A 23,319-nucleotide genomic window follows, 5' to 3' on the forward strand; every position below is an offset into this window, starting at 1 on the left:
CAAGCTTAAACTTTGCACCGTAGCGACCTGCAAAACTTGACACATGACCCTGCATTTCCAGTCTGACGCATTCACGTACATATGAATGGAAGTCTATGGGGAGAAAAGTCAAGTGTGACCACAGCTGTATAAACAGTGTTTCTCAGTAGAAAGTGCGGAGAGGAACTTTCAATTTGACTGACAAACTTACAATAGCTAAAGTGTTCTGGTAATCATCGACATTAAATTAAATTCATATTCCGCCTTACTCCCGTTACATGTTTTCAATGCAGTTTTTTGTCTTTGCTGCTATCTCCGTGGTGTCTGGCCAGGGGGAGGCCGTCCCCATCCTCACACATGCTCCGCCTATGAATTTACTCCATTCCATGCAACGTGTCCAATTGTCTACCTGTGCTTCCAACCAGCAAAGCAAGAGCCTCCAAAGCCCTGAATGCTGACAACAGTTTAGCAGGCCCACAACAAACAGACACCTCACTCTCCCAGGAAGCACAGCAGCGGGTCCCAGCTGGAGAAGATTGCCTGTGTCAGGGTCAAAATCAGAGTCAGACAAGAAGAGAAAACATCCTGCTGAGATGGGAGCGCCTGCGCGCTTTAGGGTGGGAGGCGAACAAACATGGCTCTGATCGCAATACCTTAGCCCTGTCTGAAAGATTCTCCACATGGGCACAAGGCTGTGATCAGAATGACTGAAGCCCAACACAAGTTTCCCTGAATCCCTGGAGTAAACACTGAAACTGTGGGGAATATTCTCTTTAAATGTGCAAGCAGTATGTGATCAAGATCCCTATGTAAAGCAGTAAATGTTCAGCCTAAAATTAGAATTAAAATTAAATTAGTAATAAAATAAATTAATTAAAAATAAATATATAAAGAAAAAAGGAATAATAATAAATAAGGGTGACATGGTGGCTCAGGCGAGGCAGTGGTGGCACAGTAGGTAGTGCTGTCACCTCACAGCAAGAAGGTCGCTGGTTCGAACCTCGACCTGGCATTTCTGTGTGGAGTTTGCATGTTCTCCCTGCGTTTGCGTGGGTTTCCTCCGAGTACTCCGGTTTCCCCTACAGTCCAAAACATGCGGTACAGGTGAATTGGGTAGGCTAAATTGTCTGTAGTGTATGAGTGTGTGTGTATGTGTGGATGTTTCCCAGAGATGGGTTGCGGCTGGAAGGGCATCCGCTGCGTAAAAACTTGCTGGATAAGTTGACGGTTCATTCCGCTGTGGCGACCCCGGATTAATAAAGGGACTAAGCTGACAAGAAAATGAATGAATGAATGAATGAATGGTGGCTCAGTGGTTAGCACTGTGGCCTCAGTGCAAGAAAATTGCTGGTTCGAGTCCTGGCTGGGTCAGTTGGTGTTTTGTGTGGAGTTTGCATGTTCTCCCCATGTTGATGTGAGTTTCCTCAGGGTGCTCTGGTTTTCTCCAGAGTTCAAACACATGCGCTATAGGGGAAATGGGTAAGCTAAAATATTTGTAGTGTATGAGTGTGCATGTGAATGTGTGTGTAGGTGTTTCTCAGTACTGGGTTGCAGCTAGAGGAGCATCCGCTGTAAAAAACATGTGCTGGATAAGTTGGTGGTTCATTCCGCTGTGGTGACCCCTGATTAATAAAGGGACTAAGCCAAAAATAAATAAATAAATAAAAATAATAATAATAATGATAATGATAACAAATAACATTAAATAATAAATGAAATAAAAATATAATATAAAAGTTCCATCATTACTAATTCACCTTCATGCTATTCAATGAATGCTCTGAAAGGTACTGTAGTAAAAAAAAATAAAAATAAAAATAGCAAATATGATTAAATACTATATTTAACAATTCATTCTCCTCTAGGGTTTGCACATTAGATTATAGACTTTTTTATTTTGTATATTCCATTTACATTTTCTTCAGCCTCTAAATAAAAAAAAAACATGAATATAGTTTTTTTTTATTTTATTGAAATACTACTACTACTACTACTACTAATAATAATAATAATAATAATAATAATAATAATAATAATAATAAATATAGCTGCAAGCAGCAATTAAGGGGCCAAGCACTTTTGGCCAAAAGATTGCGCTGCTCCAGAAGTTTTTGAGTACTTTCAGGGCATGGGGTTGAAGATGAATACCATGTTTTGTAATGATATGTGAATATGTTGGTAAAATATAGCATTTTGGCTAAAAATTGAAATGGGCGACACCCAAAATGGCTGTTCTGTGAAAATCAGACATCATTCGACTCGACGTGCTCTGCCGGATGTAATGAGACCAGTTTTATGATTTTCGGACGAACGGTTGAGACGTTTTAAGCCAAAAAAGCAAGTTTTTTTGTATCTCCGGATCACTAGAGGGCAGTGCACGGAAACTCTGCATATAACCTCAGACCCTAGTTGTCATAACACACACCCAGTTTGGTGTAAATCGGTGAATGCGTTACGGAGATATCTTCTCAAGTCCATTTTTGCAAGTTCTTTGTTAAATTTGATCGCAAGTTAAACAAAAACGGTTGGTCTAATCAACTTAAATTCCATAACTTTTAGTTGGCATGGTCTGTAGATCATGTGATTCAATTTTGGTGAAAATCGGAGAAAAAGCCTAGGAAGAGTTCGATCAAATAGGTTTTTCGAATAATTTAAAATAGCGCGAAAAAATTCATGACAGAAAATGACGTCATATGATGTGTTTGAATCGGACTGAGCCAAGGAATCAGAGGAAAAAAGAATTTTGATTGTAGCCCAGTTGCACTGTAAAAAATAACGGGTGAAATATACGGTAAAATACCGGCAGCTGTGGTTGCCAGAAGTTCACCGTAAAATATAAGGTTGCAACGTGCAATGCTTTACAGAATACTTTTTGATGATCTGTAAATTTTACAGTTGAAAACTGCTGTATGTTTACAGTAAATTTCTGTTAAATAAAACAAATGTATTGTAAACATGTTTACAGTAAATTACTTTAAAAATAGCAGTCGTAAGTGTAAATTCCTTTACAGTAAACTACTGTGTATAATAAATATACTGTAAAACTAACTACATTCTATTTCCGTAATAAACATAAAACAACTGTATTAAATATAATAGTATTTTATTGTAAAGTTCAGTTTTACAGAAAATTACCGGCAGCTGTGGTTGCCAGAACTTTACCGTAAAAAACACGGTAAAACACAAAAGACATTACAGTTGTTTGCCACAGATTTTACAACAATCAATCAGGTTTTTGAATTGCAAAATGAACTAGTAAATACAGTCTATAGCAACTGAAGGCACAAACTATAATTATTAGATTTTAATGAAACTACATACAGGGACTGTGTTAAAACAGTTTGAGCTGATCCAATAACTTGACCAGTGTACTCACAAAGGCGTGTTGATGTTGGAAATAAAATGTGTCCATATATAAAAGTAAGGATAATCAATGAAGACATATACTGTACATCCATCAGGGCTGCTTGCTCTGGTTGAACAATAGTATTGAGCCCACACTTGACGGAAGACACAGGACTGTGTATGTTCCAAACTTGAAATGTAGTACTGCTTGAAGTCTTGCATGTAGTCACTATTTCAATATGGACTGGCATGATCTCTCTGCAGAAAACAGACACAAAGACAAGTTAGTTCAAGAGAAATATGCTTGAACTGAAATAAACTCAGTCTTCTTTTCTTTAATTGATTACCAATGAACTGCACACAAGCAACACCATAGAATTTTGTAGGCCACTTTAATAATAAATACAATAATTAATAATCAATATTAGGGCAAAAGATTGAAATAGACACATCTCAGCACTGAGCTATCATAAGTATTTGCTTCACTCTGTCAGCTTGGAGCCTAAATTCAACAATTCACACAATTTGTACTAAATCATCAGATAGGAGTCATCAGATACAATCCTAGTCATTCTTACAAAAAAATACAATAAAGTTTTCTAGGTTGAGTAATTGCTATAACTATAATAAAATAATTGTTTTTAAAAATATATATTTGTAGAAAAACTAGTTTAAATATAAAGTTGATAAAATATTTACATTGTGTGCCATTTTTGCTTTAAACTGCAATTAAAGATCTGTGTTGACAGTACATTTTTCAAAAGAGTATACAAACATCATTGTCTGCTATAAAGAGTCTTTTACTTTATCTTTTATCCCAAACCATTATTTTTAGTGTGTGGTCATAATTAAAGGGACAGTTGAACAAACAATGAAAATTTTGTCAATAATTACTCACCTTCATGTTGTTCTAAAACCTTAAGACTTCTGTCCATGTTCAGAACACAAATTATTATTATTTTTATTTAATCTAAGAGCTCTTTCTGATCCTCCCACAGATAGCAATGCTCCTTGTGTGAAGCAATGATAATACTTTTGGGAAACATTTTCAACAACACTTCTGATGTATAACATGGTACACTGGGAGCATTACCCAGTGTATATCATAACACCAGTTACATCATCATAACATTTTTATTTAACTACTGATTACATGTACTTATTAAGGGAGGATAAGAAAGTTCTTGGACTAAATATAAAATATATTTTAGTGTGTTTAAAAGATGAACAAAGGTCTTTCGTTTTTAGAACTACATGAACATAATAACAGAATTTTCTTTTTTAGATGAACCATTCCTTTAATGCATTATGCTAATATATTATTATAATCACAGTGTTGCAGGTATTGTTAATGCTGTTCTGTTGTCAACTATTGTTGTTTATTGATATAAAATTTGATGGTAAACACTATAATCTAAAGTTGTAAAATGATGTTAATAGACAAAAAAATCGATTAACTCGAGGAAATCATGTGGCAAAGTAAAAGTATTTATTAATATACTTTTTAGGGCGACATGGTAGCGCAGTGGGTAGCACGATCGCCTCACTGCAAGAAAGTCGCTGGTTTGAGTCCCGGCTGGGTCAGTTGGCATTTCTGTGTGGAGTTTGCATGTTCTCCCTACGTTCGCATGGGTTTCCTCCGGGTGCTCCGGTTTCCCCCACAGTCCAAACACATGCGGTATAGGTGAATTGGGTAAGCTAAATTGTCCGTAGTGTATGAGTGTGTATGGGTGTTTCCCAGTGACGGGTTGCAGCTGGAAGGGCATCCGCTGCGTAAAACATATGCTGGATAAGTTGGCGGTTCATTCCGCTGTGGCGACCCACAATAAAGGGATTAATATAGGGACTAAGTTAAAAAGAAAATGAATGAATAAATATACTTTTTACGCTTTGATTAATTCACATTTTAAAACATGAATTAAATAAATAGTTTTACAATTGTCTATTTATTTGTCCATTTAAATGGTAATTTATGTAAATTTTTATGCTTCAATTATTAAATTGATAATTTGCTTCTTCATTTTATTTCTGACCAGCACTCCTGCTCCTCTATATAAATACACCTACTGTAGCTAAAACATAAATGCACCATTTATTTAATTTGTGTATTTATACTGTGTATCTTTTTTTAATTACAAAAATGAAATGATGAAATAACAATTTTTATCACCCACGACTGCTTGAGTCTACCTAGCATTTGTTACACCATACTATAACACTGCTTACCATCAATTATCCTTAAGACTGGCATCTGACTGGGTCCAGACTTGACTGAAGAGAGGTCTCTTACACACAGGATACAATGTTCAGAAAACCGGAACTTTTAGAAGGTCCTCTCTGTGAACAGGGGAAAAGAAACAAAAAAGGAACAATTCTAACATTAATAGTTATTAAATAAATATAACTAATTTTAGCATTTACACAATAGCTACAGTAAATATTGCTGCAGTTTCGAAATATTGAGCAGTTTGTGTTATTTCCAACTCAAAAGAATAATAATAATAATGTAAACAATGTACATAAATATAATACAATTTAGCTGAGATTTTCTTTACTCTTTTTTTTTTTTTTAAACACAAACTTTACTAAGATGACAATGTGATGAATGTGTGGTAATATTGTTCTGTAAATGTGCAAGACAACTTTAGCAATATAATTTTTTATTATTTTTTAAAAGCTAGCATAAAATTAAGTTAAATATAAACTAAAATAAAATTACACTTCAGTTGAGATCAAGCATAAAAATCTGTTTTGAGATTGTAAATTAGGACAATCCACTGCTATACAAGGAAAGATTGGAAACACGTTTGGGTTGTAATAAAATACTCTTTTAATGAAAGGTAATTTTAGTTCTACAATTTTGTGATACCAACAGAGTAAGGTTAGTTGAGCAACTGACCAAACAGTAGCATGTATGATCTGACAAATTGATGCATGGCAGTTAATTTAAAAGCTTATAATTTATATGTACTCACTGAAGCTTAGAGCCTGGCCACACCCCGTTTCTGCAAAGTTGGAAGCACCGAATTGCTCATCTGTGTAAGGTAAAGCAAGAGTTAAATAGGTAATTAGTACTTTTAAATTGATGTTTAATAATCAACAAAACTTACCCAAATTTATACTTGAAAGGTCTCTTATCCAAATAGAGACTTGTCAGGAAAAGAGAGTCCTTGTGTTCAAACTCTGGCAGACATAAGAAAATATATTGTCCTAAATAAGACAAAAATGTTTCAAGCATATCTTTCACTCTTTTAAAAGCAGTATGCACACTACATGTACTAAATAAATGGCTACATTTAGGGAAAAACAACAGCTGTGCTTCACAAGCCGCTCAACAAGTTCAACACAACACATACCGTTATTGCAGCAACCAAAGTTGCAATCCTGATCTCTTTCCATTGTTTCCTGATGAACTTTAGTGTTGCTGTTCAATAAAGTGGATACAACAAAAATGTCTCATTAAAAGTGAAATTTTTAAAAAAATAAACATTATTAAAAAAAAAGTATTAATTAACACTTTTTGTCCAGAAATGTGTTTCCTTGAAGTCATCATCTAGTGAAGGTTGAATGCAGTGCCTGAAATGTGTTAGAAGATAAAAGCTTTAATTTTACACAATATGCAATATTTAGCTTATAGAATGTGTTTACACATGCTGTTTTGTGTAAAAATAATTACATAAATATTCTCAAGTGTTTAGTTTACTTACTTTTACGTAGATTCTTAGATTTTAGCAATCCCACCAGTCATTAACTTAATCTGAAGTGTCACAATAATCACTGAAAAAAAGGTGTCTGGAAAGCATTTTCCAAAAGGTTTATTAAACTCCGCATGTAATCAGCCAAACACTCTGAACTCCTTGCTAGTACCAGAATATTTTGAAACAAAAAAAATAAATTAATAATAATTATAAATGCCAAAATCATAAGCATATAACACTATGTGCAGGGAGTATAATGAATTTGTTTTGTAACATCTTTAGAAAAATAAATTTAGTATATAAATTTGCTCTTTCCCTCAATGAAAACTAGAAAAAAAATGGAACAAATGCAGCCTTTAACAAAAATGTCTGTTACATTGTACTTTTAACAAAATCTGGAATAAGCCAGTTTACCAATTAAACAAAAACAATGCTCAATAAAACATTATCATTAACCCAAATACTAAAAGCGTACTTTCTTTGTTGGTGGTTAACAGATAAGGTAAACTGAAAACTCAATTAGTGGTGTATACGTGTTGTGTTAACACTTCAAATGATGTGAACTGAAAGTCCATATTTAACATGCCTCTCTCCACTCATGATCTGAGAGATCTGCAATGAGTGTGAGGACTCTTGGATTCACTGTTAGCTGTTTCTTGTTTTTCTTAGTTTCCACTTTTGTGCCCTTCTCAGGATTGATGTTGAAGAAACACCTTTATGAATGCAAGAATTCAAAATTAACCACTAGATTAAGTGATTTGTTTAAAATAAATAAATAAATAAAATTATTTACCTCTGAATAAACTCAAGTGTGGAGCCCAGACCCACAGGATAGTGAATGTTGAGGCAGTAGTAGGTTGCAAACATCATGCAAACAGCCGAGATGAAGGTGGAGATGTATTCGTTGACAATTTTCTGGTCAACACTCAGCATGAAATGCTTTGCAGCATAACATGATGTTCCTGCAAGAAAACATAGTTAGAAAATAACTATTACACATGTATTACACATGAGCTCTGACTCCTTCAAAAAAACAGATCAACTTACCGCATACAATGATGCATGGAGTCACAGGTAAGCCTTCCACTTGTACTTCTTTTGCCATACAAGTTTCTTCCACATAGAAGAACAAGTCCTCCTCTTTTTCATTAAAGTAGGAGAGGATGAGGAGCACCAGATCTTTTACATCTTCTGAGCAGCCCTCCAGCTGTCCTCTCAGAATTTTCAGCTTTGTGGCCGCTTGCAAAACATGTTTGCTTTTTTCTGCACAAACACTTCTCATGAAATCTAAAACACGTTTTCCTTTTTTTTCAACATTACTGAGGAAAGTCTCTTTCAGGGAAACACCAGTTAATTCATGAAAGTGAACTGCCATGCCAACTTCCTTGAATAAGAAAGGCCACTCTTGCATGAGGAATTGCAGATCGGTTCCACTGTTCACTGATTTACGCTGGGAGAAGTATGTGCACTTCATGAGATGTTTTACCTCCTCTGTGTTGAAGGTTGCCTGTTCAAATATCACTTTCATTTTCTCTTTTTTCTCTTCTTGGCTTTCCAGTGTCTCACTCACTGGCATAAACTTCATTTCCCACTTTATGCAGCCATATGTGTCCTGAACAGCTGCCCTCTGTTCAGCTGTGATTTCATCTGTGTCAAATTCATCTGACCCCCGTCTGCGCTTTAATATTCTTGGTACTGAAGACCGCTTTACATTTTCAATTCGTGCTTGCAGCTGCTTGACGAGTGAGTGATATCCTGTTCCTACCACATCACCTTCTATAACATCTTGCAGTGACAGTGGATACTTTGCTACCATTTTCTTCGCAACCTCTGTGGAGGATTGTTTACCAGGAGAAGAAGAGGCATGCATCATTTCAGCAACTACAATTCGGATCATTTCTCTGCGTAACTTTGAGCTTGGCCTTTTCCCTCTCTCCAAACTCTGCATTAAGGCTTCTGGGAGCTTCTCCCATGGAATCTGGAAGCTGTCGACCCAATCTGCAGTAGCAATCATGTGTCTGGGTGATGGTGAGGGTGAGGGTGAGGAAGACAGTGAGACTGAGGAGCACGCTGAGGACACTGGAGAGGTCAATGTTGACTGACTATGGAATTCAGTTGTCTCTGCTGTAAAATAAATTGAAATTTAAATGTACAGAATGAAATTTGTTTTTTTTATCTTAACTTACAAGTAAATGTAACTTTCTGCATAATGTACTTACTGGATTGTTTCCATGCAGCCAACAGTTTTCTAGCTTGAACTGGTCTCAGTACTGTGAGCAGATCAGCTTCCTTAATATACTGTAAATCTTCAGTGGCTCCCACACCTAAAGATTGTAATGTCTCCAATACAATATTTAGATTTGAGGTTGGTAGGTCTGGTAACACATTAGTAATGGCACTGCTTATGTTGCTTGGCTCTACGTCATCCATTCTGAGTAAAAAAATGTAAAAAGACAAAAAGAAAAAAAAAACTTTCAATTTTGACAGCACAAGACATAATTAGTGTGACAAAACACTGTGTTTCAATGGAACCAGTCGTTGTCCATCTTTCATGTAAGCAGCCAATGGATAGAAATCAATCATGTCACAGATGTTAAAACACTGGATCGTTTCATTGTCTTTCCTCACTGAGTACACATGGTACTGAGGAAGGAATTCTGCTGTGTACATTGACACCAAAAGATAAACGGTGTTGTTTTTTACCAAAATGAGCACAAGTTCACCAAATTCCACCAAGTCAGTATACCCTGTGACAAGGAACTGTCCTTTCTTGTAGGCTGTTCCTTTATAAACCATTTCTACTGTGACAGCTGTGTTGGTATCAGTGAAACCATATTGTCTGACTGCATCCTGAATGCCTTTACTGTACAGTGTTGAGTAGAATGGAGAACCACCTTTAATTTGCAAAACAGCCTGTCTATTGGAGCCTGCTGATAAATAAGCCTGCAACATCTGATGTCTGTTAGACAAAGTGAGACCAAGGTTTTTGAAATTCCTCAAATTTCTTGCACATCTTTTGAAATAGCTATGCTTGCTTTCGAAACGCATTGTCCACAATCTAATCAAGGGGCCAAATTTCAGAGTCAGTGCTGGATAATGGCGTAAGTAATGATGCTTAGGTCTCAGCTTAGTTTCGGGGAATATAGATGTTCTGGATTCTAAATACTCTTCAATAAGGACTTCAAGATATGCAATTTGAGGAACAGAGATTTTCTGAGCACATACCATGTCCACAATGTCTTTCAGCTGCAGAGTCAGCTGCCACACATCATCTGCTGCATCTTTCACTTGATCACCAATTATGAGAGGCATCAGTCTTAAAAAATTCCAGTTCTGTATTGCATTTCCAGTGAGCTTACCTGCTTGAGGGTTGACCTCACATGGCTTAGCAGCAGCATCTGAGGCACAGTATTTGAACTGTTTAATACGCCTGTTCAATGTAGAGTATGTGAACCATTTTTTTTTTTTTATGAAGTATTTCAGATACAGTGCCACATCATATGACAAAACACCCTCAAATATGTCGTGTCCCACACAAGGTGGCAGACCAGGCTGACACACATTAAAGTATTTCAAAGTATTGAATTCTGACCTGAATTTTACTCCTTCCACGTCTTGTGCTCCTTCTGCTTGGATGCGGTCAATTGCTGAGTTATAGTTTTGAATTGTCCGGGCTGGTCCACACAGATTTGGATCACCCTGAAATTCAGATCGAGTAATTAGACAATATCTACAGAAATGTTCTGCACGGCTGAAATTTTCAGAGAACCCACCAATGCAGTGGGATCCTAAATTATCGCCGGCAATGCAATAGACCGTTCCTTTTACTACGGTTTCATCTGAAACAGGAATTCCATTCTCCTCCAAATACTTTAAGTCTGCTAGTAAATTAGAGAACACCTTAGCATGCCCAAATTCTTTAAAATCTTTTTCTCTGCACAATAAAACAAGTGACATGTGGTTTGTGTCTGACCTTACATGAAGTGGCAAATTAGCTACAGATAAATAAACAGCTAATATTTTATGTCTTGTCTTTGCAGAGCCTAAAGGATTAACAACTTCAAATGCATCCTGATACAGTACTAGTTTTAGGCCTGATGGATTCTGAACAAAAAATTCATTTGATTTGAACATCTGGCCATCAGTAACATCAGTTAAAACATCTGTGGGTGTGTCAGTGGGGTGCTCCTCAGACATACAATCCTGCCACATATCAGACTGCAATAAGCATTTTAAAGTCTCTTTGACTGGCACATAATAGGCAAACCTATCTTTTCTGTTCTCATCCCTTCCTAACAAAACAGTCTTAGGCTCCACATAATTGAAATTTTTTTTGAAACACTGAGCTCTTGTGTGTGCAGTCCTCATTGGCCCTGTATGACATGCAGAAAACAGATCAGATTCCTTGACAGACTGACAAATTTTGGTGATCTCATCTTCTGTTAAGGATGTTTCATTCTTTAGCTGTGAAGCAAGTTTACTTAAAGTATATGTCTGACCCAACTCGTGTATATTTTGAATCTCCTCAACAATGTTCTGTGTGGTTGAATCAGGCACTAAGAGCTGCCCTTGCAGTTTTAAGTAAAATAAACAAATATTTTTAAGAAAAAGATCGTTGAAATCGTCGGATGTATCTACATCACATTCAAATTCATGGCCACAGTCATGTGACGTTAATTCGGTTGTTACAGATTGTGAAGATGACTGATAAGCCGACGAGTCTCTGTACAAGTCACTAATTGTGCTTTCTGTGAAATGTTTGTGTTTCCGTGACATGTGGGAGGTAAAGGAAGATTTAACTTTAAAAGCATCTGTGCATCCTCTTACTGGACAACTCACAACACGTCCTTCTACAATGTGGTCTTTCAAGTGTGCTATTAGAGATTTAGCATCTTCACACTGTCGATCACATAACGCCATTGCACATTTAATAGGCATAACATCTGTCCCGACAGCAACGTTAACAGGCGCATTTACGTTATGTTTTCTGTAAAAATGAGCCTTAAGCGATGCATATGTACAGAAAGTCTGTTTGCATTCGGCTGCAAAGCACTTAAATAAACGCGGTTCATTTCGGTGAAGTTTGCAATGTATTACATAAGCCCTCAATGATTTGACTGACTTGCCACAGAAATTGCAACTCAACATCGCTAATACTGATTCTGTAAAAATGTACTTTTAGTGTAGAACCGTGTTGTCAAACAGACTTACCTCGTTAGCAGGGAGTTAGCAGGTGCCAAAGGTTTGCACTAAGCATCACAAGTTGAAGAGCGGGCGCGCTAAATCGGCGGCTGAAATATAAAATGTCGACAGTTCACGTTAGCTCATTGGGCGGTGCTATTCCGCCATTTTAAACGGTGAGCGCGCTCATTTTTCGCCAACTGAAATATAAAATAACGTTGACAGTTCACCTTCGTTTACTGAGTGGTGCTATTACTACATTTAAATATGCACTTTGAATAGTATAAATGTTCGTAATTTATACTCAAGTTAACAAGTAATTGTTAAATAAATACACTTTGCGTCAGACAAAAAGTCTTCCCCCAACTTCACAATTTGCAAGTTACCCTATGAAAAAATTTAAAATAGGCATTGGACTCACCACTTGCATTGCATGCAGATCGTGATTTTTTTTTTCTCTGCATGTGTGTTCATGTTTTTTACAGAATTTTTAAAACATGCTGTTTAATAATAAATAATCAATAATAAAACACATTTCATAATTAAAAACACTTAATTGTCTTCATAATTCATCTTTTATTTTTGCTCATTCTAGCATCTTTTATTTCAACCTTTTATTTCAGCCTTTAACCTATATAGTTGTGATTAAATACAAAGTAATATGAAAAATCTAATATTTTTACAACATGATTACATAGTGGGCAACACGGTGACGCAGTGGGTAGTGCTCACAGCAAGAAGGTCACTGGTTCGAGCCCCGACTGGGCCAGTTGGCGTTTCTGTGTGTAGTTTGCATGTTCTCCCCGTGTTCACGTGGGTTTCCTCCGGGTGCTCCAGTTTCCCCCACAGTCCAAAGACAAGCAGTAGTGTATGTGTGTGAATGAGTGTGTATGGATGGACCCAGTAATGGGTTGCAGTTGGAAGGGCATCCGCTGTGTAAAACATATGTTGGATAAATTGGCGGTTCATTCGGCTGTGGTGACCCCTGATGAATAAGGGACTAAGCCGAAAAGAAAATGAACGAATGAATGATTACATAAAGGTCGATATATTTGTATTTTTACAATTATATCTTGAATTTGTTTTTCATTGCCTTTAGCAATTAAATCTCAGATTTGATCCATAGGGCTTATTTAATGAACAATACACAAAAGTACAGTAAATGACAGAATATTATAACATTTTACATTAAAGACTCAAATAAAACAGCATATGCTGGTGATGTAGCCTATGTTTTGATGCCCGTATTCTGGTTTCAATGTAATATCTTGGCCCTGACCACCATTGAGACCAGCAAGACCAGCATTGAAACCAGCATACCTTACCAGCATATGCTGTTTTTTGTTTTTGTTTTTCAACAAAGTGGATGGTTTGACCAAAAAAAAAAATAAATATGTCATTAATCATTTTCGGAACAGAAATTAAAATACTTTGGATTTTAACATTGTAATTTGTGGCGTAAGAACCCTTGCTGTCTATGGGAGGAACTACGATTAAATCCAAAATATATTAATTTGTGTTCTGAAAATGAACAAAGGTCTTACGGGTTTGGATTTTTTTCTTTTTGAGTGAACTATCCCTTTTATTTGACTAACATATACCATTCTTTTAACCTCTTGTTACTGTAGAATTTAAAGTAAGTTTCTGTTGAATTTTTGAAGGTTTTATATTGTAAATTTTATAGTACACATCAACAAAATGTGTTTTTACACAGAATTATACTGTTGATTTTAGGGTAATTACTTGCTTGAGAAGTTACGGTATTTTTTTATTTATTTCACCAAAAAAATATATTTTTACTGTAAAAAGTTGTATTTATTACATATTAAAAGAGTAAAAATTAAAGTTATGTACTCTTTCTTAAATTACGGTGATTTAATGTATGTAATACAGTCATATACTATTTTGGTTTAAATAGTCTTTTACTGTTGCTGCTTTACAGTTTTTTACTGTAGTTTTCACTGACATTTTTTACAGTGTGGTTCAAAAGTTGTGATGATAAACGTACATGAACATTTGGACAAGTGGTGGCGCTAGAGAGTTTGATTTTGAGACTTCATATTTGGTATGATTATTGTTAATACTGTCCTCTATCATTGTGCCAGATGCTTACCATGTTTTGTAATGATATGTGAATATGTTGGTAAAATATAGCATTTTTGGCCAAAAATGGAAATGGCCGACGCCCAAAATGGCTTACCTGTGAAAATCAGACATCATTCGACTCGAAATGCTCTGCCGGATGTAATGAGACCAGTTTTATGAGTTTCGGACGAAAGGTTAAGACGTTTTAAGCCAAAAAAGCAAGTTTTTTGTATACCCGGACCACTAGAGGGCAGTGCGCCGAAACTCTGCATATAACCTTAAACCCTAGTTGTCATAACACATACCAAGTTTGGTGTGAATCGGTGAATGCGTTACGGAGATATCGTCTCAAGTCCATTTTTGCAAGTTCTTCGTAAAATTTGATTGCAAGTTAAACGAAAACAGTTGGTCTAATCAACTTGAATTTCATAACTTTTGGTTGGCATGGTCTGTAGATCATGTGATTCAATTTTGGTGAAAATCGGAGAAACGGCCTAGGACGAGTTTGATCAAATAGGTTTTTCAAAAAATTTAAAATAGCGCGAAAAAATTCATGACGGAAAATGACGTCATAGGGTGTGTTTAAATCGGACTGAGCCAAGGAATCAGAGGAAAAAAGAATTTTGACTGTAGCCCATTCGGTTCAAAAGTTATCATGATAAACATACGTGAAATTTTGGACAAGTGGTGGCGCTAGAGAGTTTGATTTTGAGACTTCATATTTGGTCTGTTAATGTTGAGACTGGCCTCTATCATTGTGCCAAATTATACAACTTTCCCGCATACGCCTATATGGGCTGCCATTCAAATCCGGCGGAAGAAACGGAAGAAGAAGAACACTAACGAAAGCAATAGGTGCCTACGCATCTACGGTGCTTGGCCCCTAATAATAATAGGTGGTAACGATAAACTATTTTTGTATCACCACAAAATAAGCAATAGTGCATAAAATTAAGTTATAGCCTTTTATGTTTTAATAAGCCTCTAAATTAAAAACATAAATATTGATTTTCATGTTAATATAATGTTATGAAAAACATGACAAGGTTGTCCATGACACCTGATGACACCCCCTTTTGATGACATTTTTAAGATGTTTTACTTATTAACTTTCATGATGTTCTAATGTAATGCTGAACTTTAGTATGAGAAAATTAGGAGAGAAAAAAGGAGATAAAAAAGCAATGGCAGTTTTAAATGTAAAACAAGATAAATGTGATGGAAAACAGAATTAAACGGAGCAAAAAGCAGATTAAAATTGAACTGACAGATTTATCTTTTGCCTTTTTGCTATGCAATACATTATCTACCCTTGTTTTCTGAATCCAGACTGTTTCTCAATACCAGTAGCAAAGACACCAGTTCAGACCTGGAAGAAGGATCTCCCGAGGACACAAGTCGGGTACTTTGTCAAATGGAACACCTTGTAAGTTGTAACATCACTTGCCTTTCTCATCGGTTTCACTTCAAATTAACAATAAAATGATTTATTTATATAAAGCACGGCCTTTTGAGTAATGCTATATTAAAATTATAAATTAATAATTATTTTATTTTATTATCCAAATATAGCTCGTCAAACCCGGTCACATGACCAACGTCAATTACTAATCCACCTGCACGTCCAAAGGCGCCATTTTTAAAATGAACATATCAGATATTTTAAAAGCACAACGGAGTTATCAAACAAAAAGTTATTCGGCTTCAGAAGAATTGGATTTTACCCACTGGATATATGGATCAACTTTGGGATTTGTACTATCTTGGCTTTAAACACACGGATTGCCAAATCGAAAGTGCAGAAAATAAGACATGATCTGACATCCCTCTTGACGAAATGCGGAAAATCACACACGCGGGTGAGTAGTTTGCTATTAAGCTTTAATTTTAGGGTGAGCTATCTCTACAGCTCTGTGAGAAATCGTTAAAGTGTGGTCTGTACGGTTATTTTTTTGTGTGTGTGTGTTATCTTTATGCAGCTGTTTTGACCAGAACACATACTGTAGCTGTATTGGCTGAGGTGATGTCCTGTTTGTTCAGTTCGTTTGCTGGAGTTCAATCTGGAAGCCCGTGACATTTTGTAATGGTGTGATTAAAAAGATGCTGACCAATTGTATTAGCATTTTATTAGTATTTTCTCTATTTTATTATTCTGTGGATAATTAATTAGTATGGCCGTAGATTTATTTATTTATTTATTTATTTATTTTTTAGTATGGCCGTAGATTTTATTTATTTGTTTGGTATAATAATTGTCATCAGGGCTGGGTTGTATGGTACACTTTCTGTTAATACAGTCAATTAAATTTTATATTTATTCATTTGTTTGTTTGTTTGTTTTAATCATCATTAGAGCTGGGTTATATAGTAACTATAAAAATATAATTATATGTATTTGTTTGTTAATTATAATTATCATCAGGGCTGGGTTATTCAGTAACTTTTTGAAATTTTAAATTGTATTTTATTTGTTTTGTTGTTTATGATTATAATTATCATCAGGACTGGGTCATATGGTATATTTTTCTGTTAGTGCAGTCAATTAAAAAATTATATTAATTAATTTAATTGTTTGTGTTTTATAATTATAATTATCATAGGGACTGGGTTATTGAGTAGCTATAAAACATTAAAATAATATTTTATTTGTTTATTTTTTTCTTTGTTTGTTATAATTATAATTATCAGGGCTGGTTTATATAGTAACTATTAAACGTTTAAATTATATTTTACTTGTTTATTTTTTCCTTTGTTTGTTATAATTATAATTATTAGGGCTGGGTTACTAACCATTAAGCATTTAAATTATATTTTATTTGTTTTGTGTTTTTTCTTTGTTGTAATTATAATTATCAGGGCTGGTTTATATAGTAACTATTAAACATTTAAATTATATTTTACTTAAGTTTAAGTTTATTTTTTTCTTTGTTTGTTATAGTTATATTTTATCAGGACTGGGTTATATAGTACATTTTCTGTAAATGCAGTCAATTAAACTTATATTTATTTTATTTGTTTGTTTGTGTTTTTTGTTTGTTATAATTATCATCAGGGCTGGTTTTTTTAGTAACTTAAAATAAAATGATAATTATGTATTTGTTTATTTGTTTGTTAATTATTATTATCGTCAGGCTGATTTATATAGTGCATTTTCTGTTAATGAAGTCAATTTAAAATTATATTATATATATATATTTTTTTTTTGTTTCGTTGTTTGTAATAATTGTCATCAGGGCTGGGTTATATAGTAACTATTAAACATTTAAATTATTATAAAATAGTTACTCAATTAAAATTATATTTATTTATTTGTTTGTTTGTTTGCTAAAATTATCATCAGGGCTGGGTTATATAGTAACTATTAAAATTAAATTTGTTTCTTTGTTTGTTATAATTGTAATTATCGTCAGGGCTGGGTTTTTATTTTAGTCACTTCATATAGAAGATTGTCCAAATGTTTGATTAACGAATGTAGAAAGCTAAAATAAATATTTACGAAACCTAATCACTTTTTAAAAACTAAACTGACAGGCACAACATAAAATATTGCTAAATAAAAAGCCAAATTCAAACATTGTGCTTTAAAGTTTTCAACTTTCTCACCACGCTGTTATTCTCATGTCTGTCTGCATCCCATAGTGGAGTGCAAGATTACAGTCATCCAAAACAATGTATTCATGACACCATAAAATAAATGATAGCACAACATAAAACAACACACTTTATATTGGATATATGTTTTCATATTAAACACCTTGATTATAATTATCTACACTCACTGGCCACTTTATTAGGTACACCTTACTACTACTGGGTTGAACGCCTGTTTACCTACAGAACTGTCTTAATCCTTCGTGGCATAGATTTAACAAGGTACTGGAAACATTCCTCAGAGATGTTGCTCCATATTGACATGATAGCATCACACTGTTGCTGCAGATTTATCTGCTTCATGCATGATGCCAATTAGCAGCTTCAGTTGCCTGTTCTTAGCTGTTCTTAGGAGTGCCACCTGGTGTGGTCTTCTGCTGCTGTAGACCATCTGCCTCAACGATGGACATGTTGTGTGTTCAGAGATGCTCTTCTACATACCTCTGTTGTAACGAGAGCTTATTCGAGTTGCCTTTCTATCAGTTTGAACCATTCTGGCCATTCTCCTCTGGCATCAACAAGGCATTTGCGCCCACAGAACTGCCACTCACTGGATATTTCCTCTTTTTCAGACCATTCTCTGTTAACCCTAGAGGTGGTTGTGCTTGAAAACACCAGAAGATTAGCAATTTCTGAAATACTCAGACCAGCCTGTGCTGCATCAACAGCCACGCCACCTTCAAAGCCACTTAAATCCCCTTTCTTCCCCATTCTGATGCTCGCTTTGAACTTCAGCAGATCGTCTTGACCAGGGGTTCTCAACTGGTTTGGCCATGGGACCCACATTTTTACATGGTCATCAGGTCGCGACCCAAATTTTTAGGAACTATTATACAATTTTAGGAATTATAATTAATTTGTATTTATTTGTTAACATGCACAAGTAGTGACAGGTAAATCATAAGAAAATCATCAAGACTTACAAATAAACAATATTTTATTGCTGTCATTTAACAAAATGTATCAAATTATAAATATTACAAACGAAAAACGACAAATACTGTTAACAGTGGTTAGGGTAAGGAAAGGTTCTGTTACCATGAACTAAACTGAACTGTTAATAAAACATGTTGTCTGGTTTCTAAATGTCGATTTAATTTAGAAGGTTTCATGCTTGTGAGAGCACCTCACTACATATGACACACTGAGATTTTAAGTTTTTTTTGTCATCAAAATATGTACATCCATACTTTACATATTCAGGGTTGCACTTGCGCTTCGACATATTTGTTGCAAAAATGAAATGAAATTTCACATGTCAAACGGTAGGTTGTCGCGCATGCATTTCAAAATAAAAGTCCAGTTTAAGCAAAATAGATTAAACTTTTATTTTGTTTTTTTTTGACCACATACTCAGCGACCCACTGAAAATGTTCCCACGACCCTCTTTTGGGTCGCGACCCACCAGTTGAGAAACACTGGTCTTGACCATGTCTGCATGCTAAATGCATTGAGTTACTGCTATGTGATTGGCTGATTAGAAATTGAGTGTATATCTATGCATCTACAGGTGATGCTTTGAAAAACCCTGTCATAATAATGACGATAATAATAATAATAATAATCATGCATAAAAAAAATATATAAATAAATAAAAGAATTATACATTTTAAAATAAATATTAAAAATAATAATAAACACAAAATTCTGACCTACTTTTGCAGCTGTTTGTCGTGTTTTATCTTCCCCTTTTTATTATTCCTAGTCTAACTTGAGTGTCTATATTTTGTATAGTAAACATAATTTTACATAAACTGTCCAAAATATGAAATCAATTTTCATGAGCACGTTTTACTGAATCTCACTTTAATCTCCTGTTTATTTTAATGGGATATCCTCTTGTCTGGATGAGTAGCAGCAACTGCCCTGAAGCTTAGTGAAGGGTCAATAGAGTCCAACAAGCTTTCTGAAGTCCCATTCATTTTCCGCATGGTGAAATTGATTCTGCATAATAATTCAGAAGTCTTAAAAAGACGGGCCCACTGTGATCTAAGAGGCTGTTAAACTGTGGTATATGTTTTTGTTGAAGCCATTAGACCAGATTATTTCATCTTATTTTCTAAATCATCAACAGCAGAACTTCTTGAGACAAATTAAATGACCCTTGGTTTTGCATCCATCAATCAGAGAAACAAAAATGAGAAAATTGTGCCAAAATAACACTCTAGACCTGCACAATCCTGTGAAGCACTAAAAATGATGTAGAGTCGATTTCGCTGCGCTTTCAAACTGCTTATAGCCACTGAAGGTAACTTTTGGTGTTTCAGCAATTAAAAGCTAAAAATGCATGCTGCTTTTGCAAGAACTTTAAAGTGTGAGCGACTTTTCTCTGTACTACTCCGGAGCAGGGATCTAAAATGGTCCCAATACATTTATTATAGGCTCAAAGAGATTCAGTATAAGACATGGTTTGAAATAGGGGTGTGCGGTATAACCAATTCTGTTTCACGGTATCATTTTGTTTCACAGTAACAATATATTTCACAATAGGGGTGTCAAAATTAATTGTGTCTTCTGTGCATCCCGATGCAGACTCAGACAATTCAGTATCGGTTCAGTAATAATCATAACCGGTTATTATGTAGTGACGTCATTTGCGCTCTGTCGCCGTAGCTTACTATGGCGAGGGAGGCGAGCATGAGTATTTACAACGCTCTAACTACTTAAAAATGCAGAAACTGTGCACAATTTCACTGCGTGTGTGTTTGCTGGATCAGTCTTTTACTGACACTTACAGCAGAAGCCCCTATTTTACTGCGATTGAGAGAATGAAAGTACTCCATTTCTCTCTCTCTCTCTCTCTCTCTCTCTCTCTCTCTCTCTCTCTCTTACACACACAGTCACTATGGGCCCATTTGACCTGCTGGCGTGACCTTTCCTCTCCTTTTGGCAATTTTACATACTTCTGGATACAGACACGAGCGTGTGCCTATAAAGTTTTCTCCACTGTGTCTATCATGGATCTGCTGTGATCGCTGCTGCCGCCTGCCGCTTCTCAGTGTCACTCATCTGTGAAGAGCGCAGTGCGCAAAAGCCAATCGCAACCATTTTTGTTTAGGGTGTGACCAATCAAAGGGGTTTAAGAGAACTTGGTAGACAAGGATCAAAAAGCGACCGCGATATTTATATTTATTTATATTAATTGCTATAAATGCTCGTGTTGTTTAAAGGTACAGTTTATATATCTAGCTGTTTGTATTAAATAAAAAAAAAACTGCATTACAAATAGTATATAAATATAAATATAATCATACATTTTTATACAAGAACTGCTGTGAAGAAAATATAAAACTGTGAATGGAAAGCACAGAAAGAACCGAATCGATGGCATGATAATCGTAGGACCAGTGTAGGTTCACAGCTCAATTTCACAATATATCTATTTAAACAGGCAGTTATTCCAGAGAAGCAACAACAAACAAAGTTATTATAACCAAATGTAACCCCGAATCCCCCCTAATTTGGATTTTGAAAAATGCACAATGCTGGAATGATTCCAGATCATTTTTAAACTTCTCTTGTCTGAGCTGATAATTTTCTGTCTGTGTGTTTTTGAGAAGTGAAAAATAGATTTTTTATTCCCTATTGACCTTATTCTAAAATGCGGAAGTGCGTCTGTTTTCGTAATTGTCATAGAACTTCCGATTCAGTCGCCTATGGGAGAAATGACTAGGAATAATAAACGGCAGAAAATGGTCAAACTGCTTGCTCTACAAACAAATGTTTGCATGACTACACAGAACAAGTAGAATAATATAATAAGAATATATCAGTTTGCAACAGTGAAACGAGCAGTTTTTAATGTCTAAAAATGAATGCAAGTGTATGAGACCGGAGGTCTCGAGCCAAAAAGATTCAAATGGCTGTGCCCGCTCGTCTGCGAAGAATAAGGTGAATAAGTGCTAGCATCTTACAGTAAATTGAAATCAGACTTTTGATGACCCTGTTGGATGCTTTGTTTATAAACATAGTTAACTTGTTTTCTGTTGTTTTTATTAATTTAACACAGCAGCTCTCGAATAAAGCAGGAATTAGGGCCCAGCAGGAGACTGCTTTGGAGCAGTTTTATAAAGAAAATGGATTAATACAACAGATAGTGAACTAACCTCTGAATGATTGGTTTCAAGGTTGACAAATGAACAATAACTCATATCTGCCCTAACTTACATCTTCCTCCTGCGTTGACCTGAACTGGATGCTTTCCTGTGCGTAATCAAACGCATCAAGGGACACTGTCTTTGCCTCGGAAAGTCGACTTCTCGTGACCAAAGACTGGATTTACTTGCGCCACTTCAGCCAGCGTTTTGTAGTTAGAAAACATTTCTCCTAAGGCTGCGATCAGAAAGTTTGCTGGATTCTCTGAATGTGGGAATTCCCAATCCTGCAAGCACTGTTTCACCGGGAAAAAGTACTACAGCACGTGCTTCTTCAATGCACTCCAAACCACCCCAGATAACAAAATACACTCTGGCTAGTTCCGGCTAGATTCTCGCCTGCCGGAAACTCCGGCTGCCGTACTCGAGTCAATCGGGCCAGAATCCGAGTCAGAATCGGCCTGCGAGTAATGTGCGCTGCAGCCCGGAGCTGGCGCGACTCAGTCTTCATATTACTTCATATAAAACCTTTTGGTATTACATTGGTACTTGATGCATGGTATTACAACCATTTGAGTTGATATCACAGCAAACACAGGCTATAATGTAAACACACAGTGTAGGCACTGCGTTTAACCTTTGAATAAAATGCAAACAGCATACATATCCTATAACAAAAATAATCAAACAAAGGACAAAATAAATAATAATAAAATGTTTGATTGCAAGAAACAAATAATATTAAAAATGAATAAATTATTTTGTAGTGCACAAGAACATCAATATAAAAAAAATAAACCTGACCTCTTATGTTTCACATTAGACATTGTACACTGCTAAATTGGTCGACATCACCCAACCCTAGCACATCTAAATATGTGATTTAATAATATTACTGAAAATACTATAACGACTAAATCTATATTTACAGACATTTGCATAAGTAAATAAATAGACTGAATGATGAGCTCAACAGTGCAGATTATGTGCTAACCTACTGTACTTGTCACTTTTAAACAGAGAGAAATCTCTATAGGAAAAATGAATGCAAAAAAAATAGTTCTGGGACTAAACACGGCGGGGCACGGTATGCACTATTACCTAGTCCTAGATCCTTAACAAAGTGATCAAGCAAGAGAGGCTATAGATAAATCTCTGAAATGCATGTGCATAAATGTCAGGAGCAAACACCAGAGTGCAGTGTGCATAAATAAAGTGTCGTTTTCAAATGGTCTTATTGAATCTGGTGTACATACAGTCGTTATCAATGCATTGAACTTCTTCAC

General features: G+C 35.4%; 1 protein-coding gene, 2 long non-coding RNA genes and 1 further gene across 10 annotated transcripts in view; 2 read left to right on the forward strand and 2 right to left on the reverse strand.

Annotated features, from left to right (window-relative positions):
- Positions 1–2,723: 2,723 nt before the first annotated feature.
- timp2b (TIMP metallopeptidase inhibitor 2b) lies at positions 2,724–3,904 on the forward strand (the record flags this gene model as incomplete). Its single annotated transcript, NM_213296.2, is given in 1 exon segment — positions 2,724–3,904. The product of NM_213296.2 is annotated as a TIMP metallopeptidase inhibitor 2b (mRNA).
- LOC147840938 (uncharacterized) lies at positions 3,066–6,674 on the reverse strand. The gene is made up of 4 exons (XR_015507994.1): positions 6,435–6,674; positions 6,300–6,359; positions 5,551–5,661; positions 3,066–3,582 (listed from the first exon to the last, which is right to left on the reverse strand). It is a non-coding gene; the product is annotated as an uncharacterized LOC147840938 (long non-coding RNA).
- Positions 6,675–7,115: 441 nt separating this feature from the next.
- Positions 7,116–12,638, reverse strand: LOC147840939 (uncharacterized). Of its 2 annotated transcripts, XM_087282006.1 has the most exons (6): positions 12,234–12,638; positions 10,615–10,721; positions 9,242–9,453; positions 8,070–9,146; positions 7,816–7,984; positions 7,116–7,735 (listed from the first exon to the last, which is right to left on the reverse strand). In XM_087282006.1, the coding sequence occupies exons 3-6, from the start codon at positions 9,450–9,452 to the stop codon at positions 7,600–7,602; spliced, it is 1,593 nt and encodes a 530-aa protein (XP_087138132.1). In that variant the 5' UTR covers position 9,453; positions 10,615–10,721; positions 12,234–12,638; the 3' UTR covers positions 7,116–7,599. The 2 variants fall into 2 exon arrangements, with proteins under 2 accessions (XP_087138132.1, XP_087138131.1); XM_087282005.1 differs by lacking the exon at positions 12,234–12,638 and having other exon boundaries at positions 10,615–12,226.
- A 3,282-nt stretch (positions 12,639–15,920) lies between these two features.
- Positions 15,921–23,319, forward strand: part of LOC141377613 (uncharacterized) — a 322,793-nt gene continuing 315,394 nt past the window's right edge. For all 6 annotated transcript variants that reach the window (XR_015507993.1, XR_015507989.1, XR_015944971.1 and 3 more), the window contains exon 1: positions 15,921–16,147. This is a non-coding gene — a long non-coding RNA (uncharacterized LOC141377613). The remainder of the gene's footprint in view (positions 16,148–23,319) is intronic.

This window comes from Danio rerio, chromosome 14 (genome assembly GCF_052040795.2).
Source record: "Danio rerio strain M-AB ecotype USA chromosome 14, GRCz13ab, whole genome shotgun sequence".
Taxonomy (NCBI): domain Eukaryota; kingdom Metazoa; phylum Chordata; class Actinopteri; order Cypriniformes; family Danionidae; genus Danio; species Danio rerio.

Bases quoted from the DNA above. Each gene is read 5' to 3' on its own strand.
- LOC147840939 (XM_087282005.1), bottom strand. From the start codon at position 12,170: ATGTTGAGTTGCAATTTCTGTGGCAAGTCAGTCAAATCATTGAGGGCT. The intron at 7,985-8,069 runs GTAAGTTGATCT...GTTTTCTTGCAG, and splicing joins TCCATGCATCATTGTATGCG to GAACATCATGTTATGCTGCA. The intron at 7,736-7,815 runs GTAAATAATTTT...GCATTCATAAAG, and splicing joins ACACTTGAGTTTATTCAGAG to GTGTTTCTTCAACATCAATC.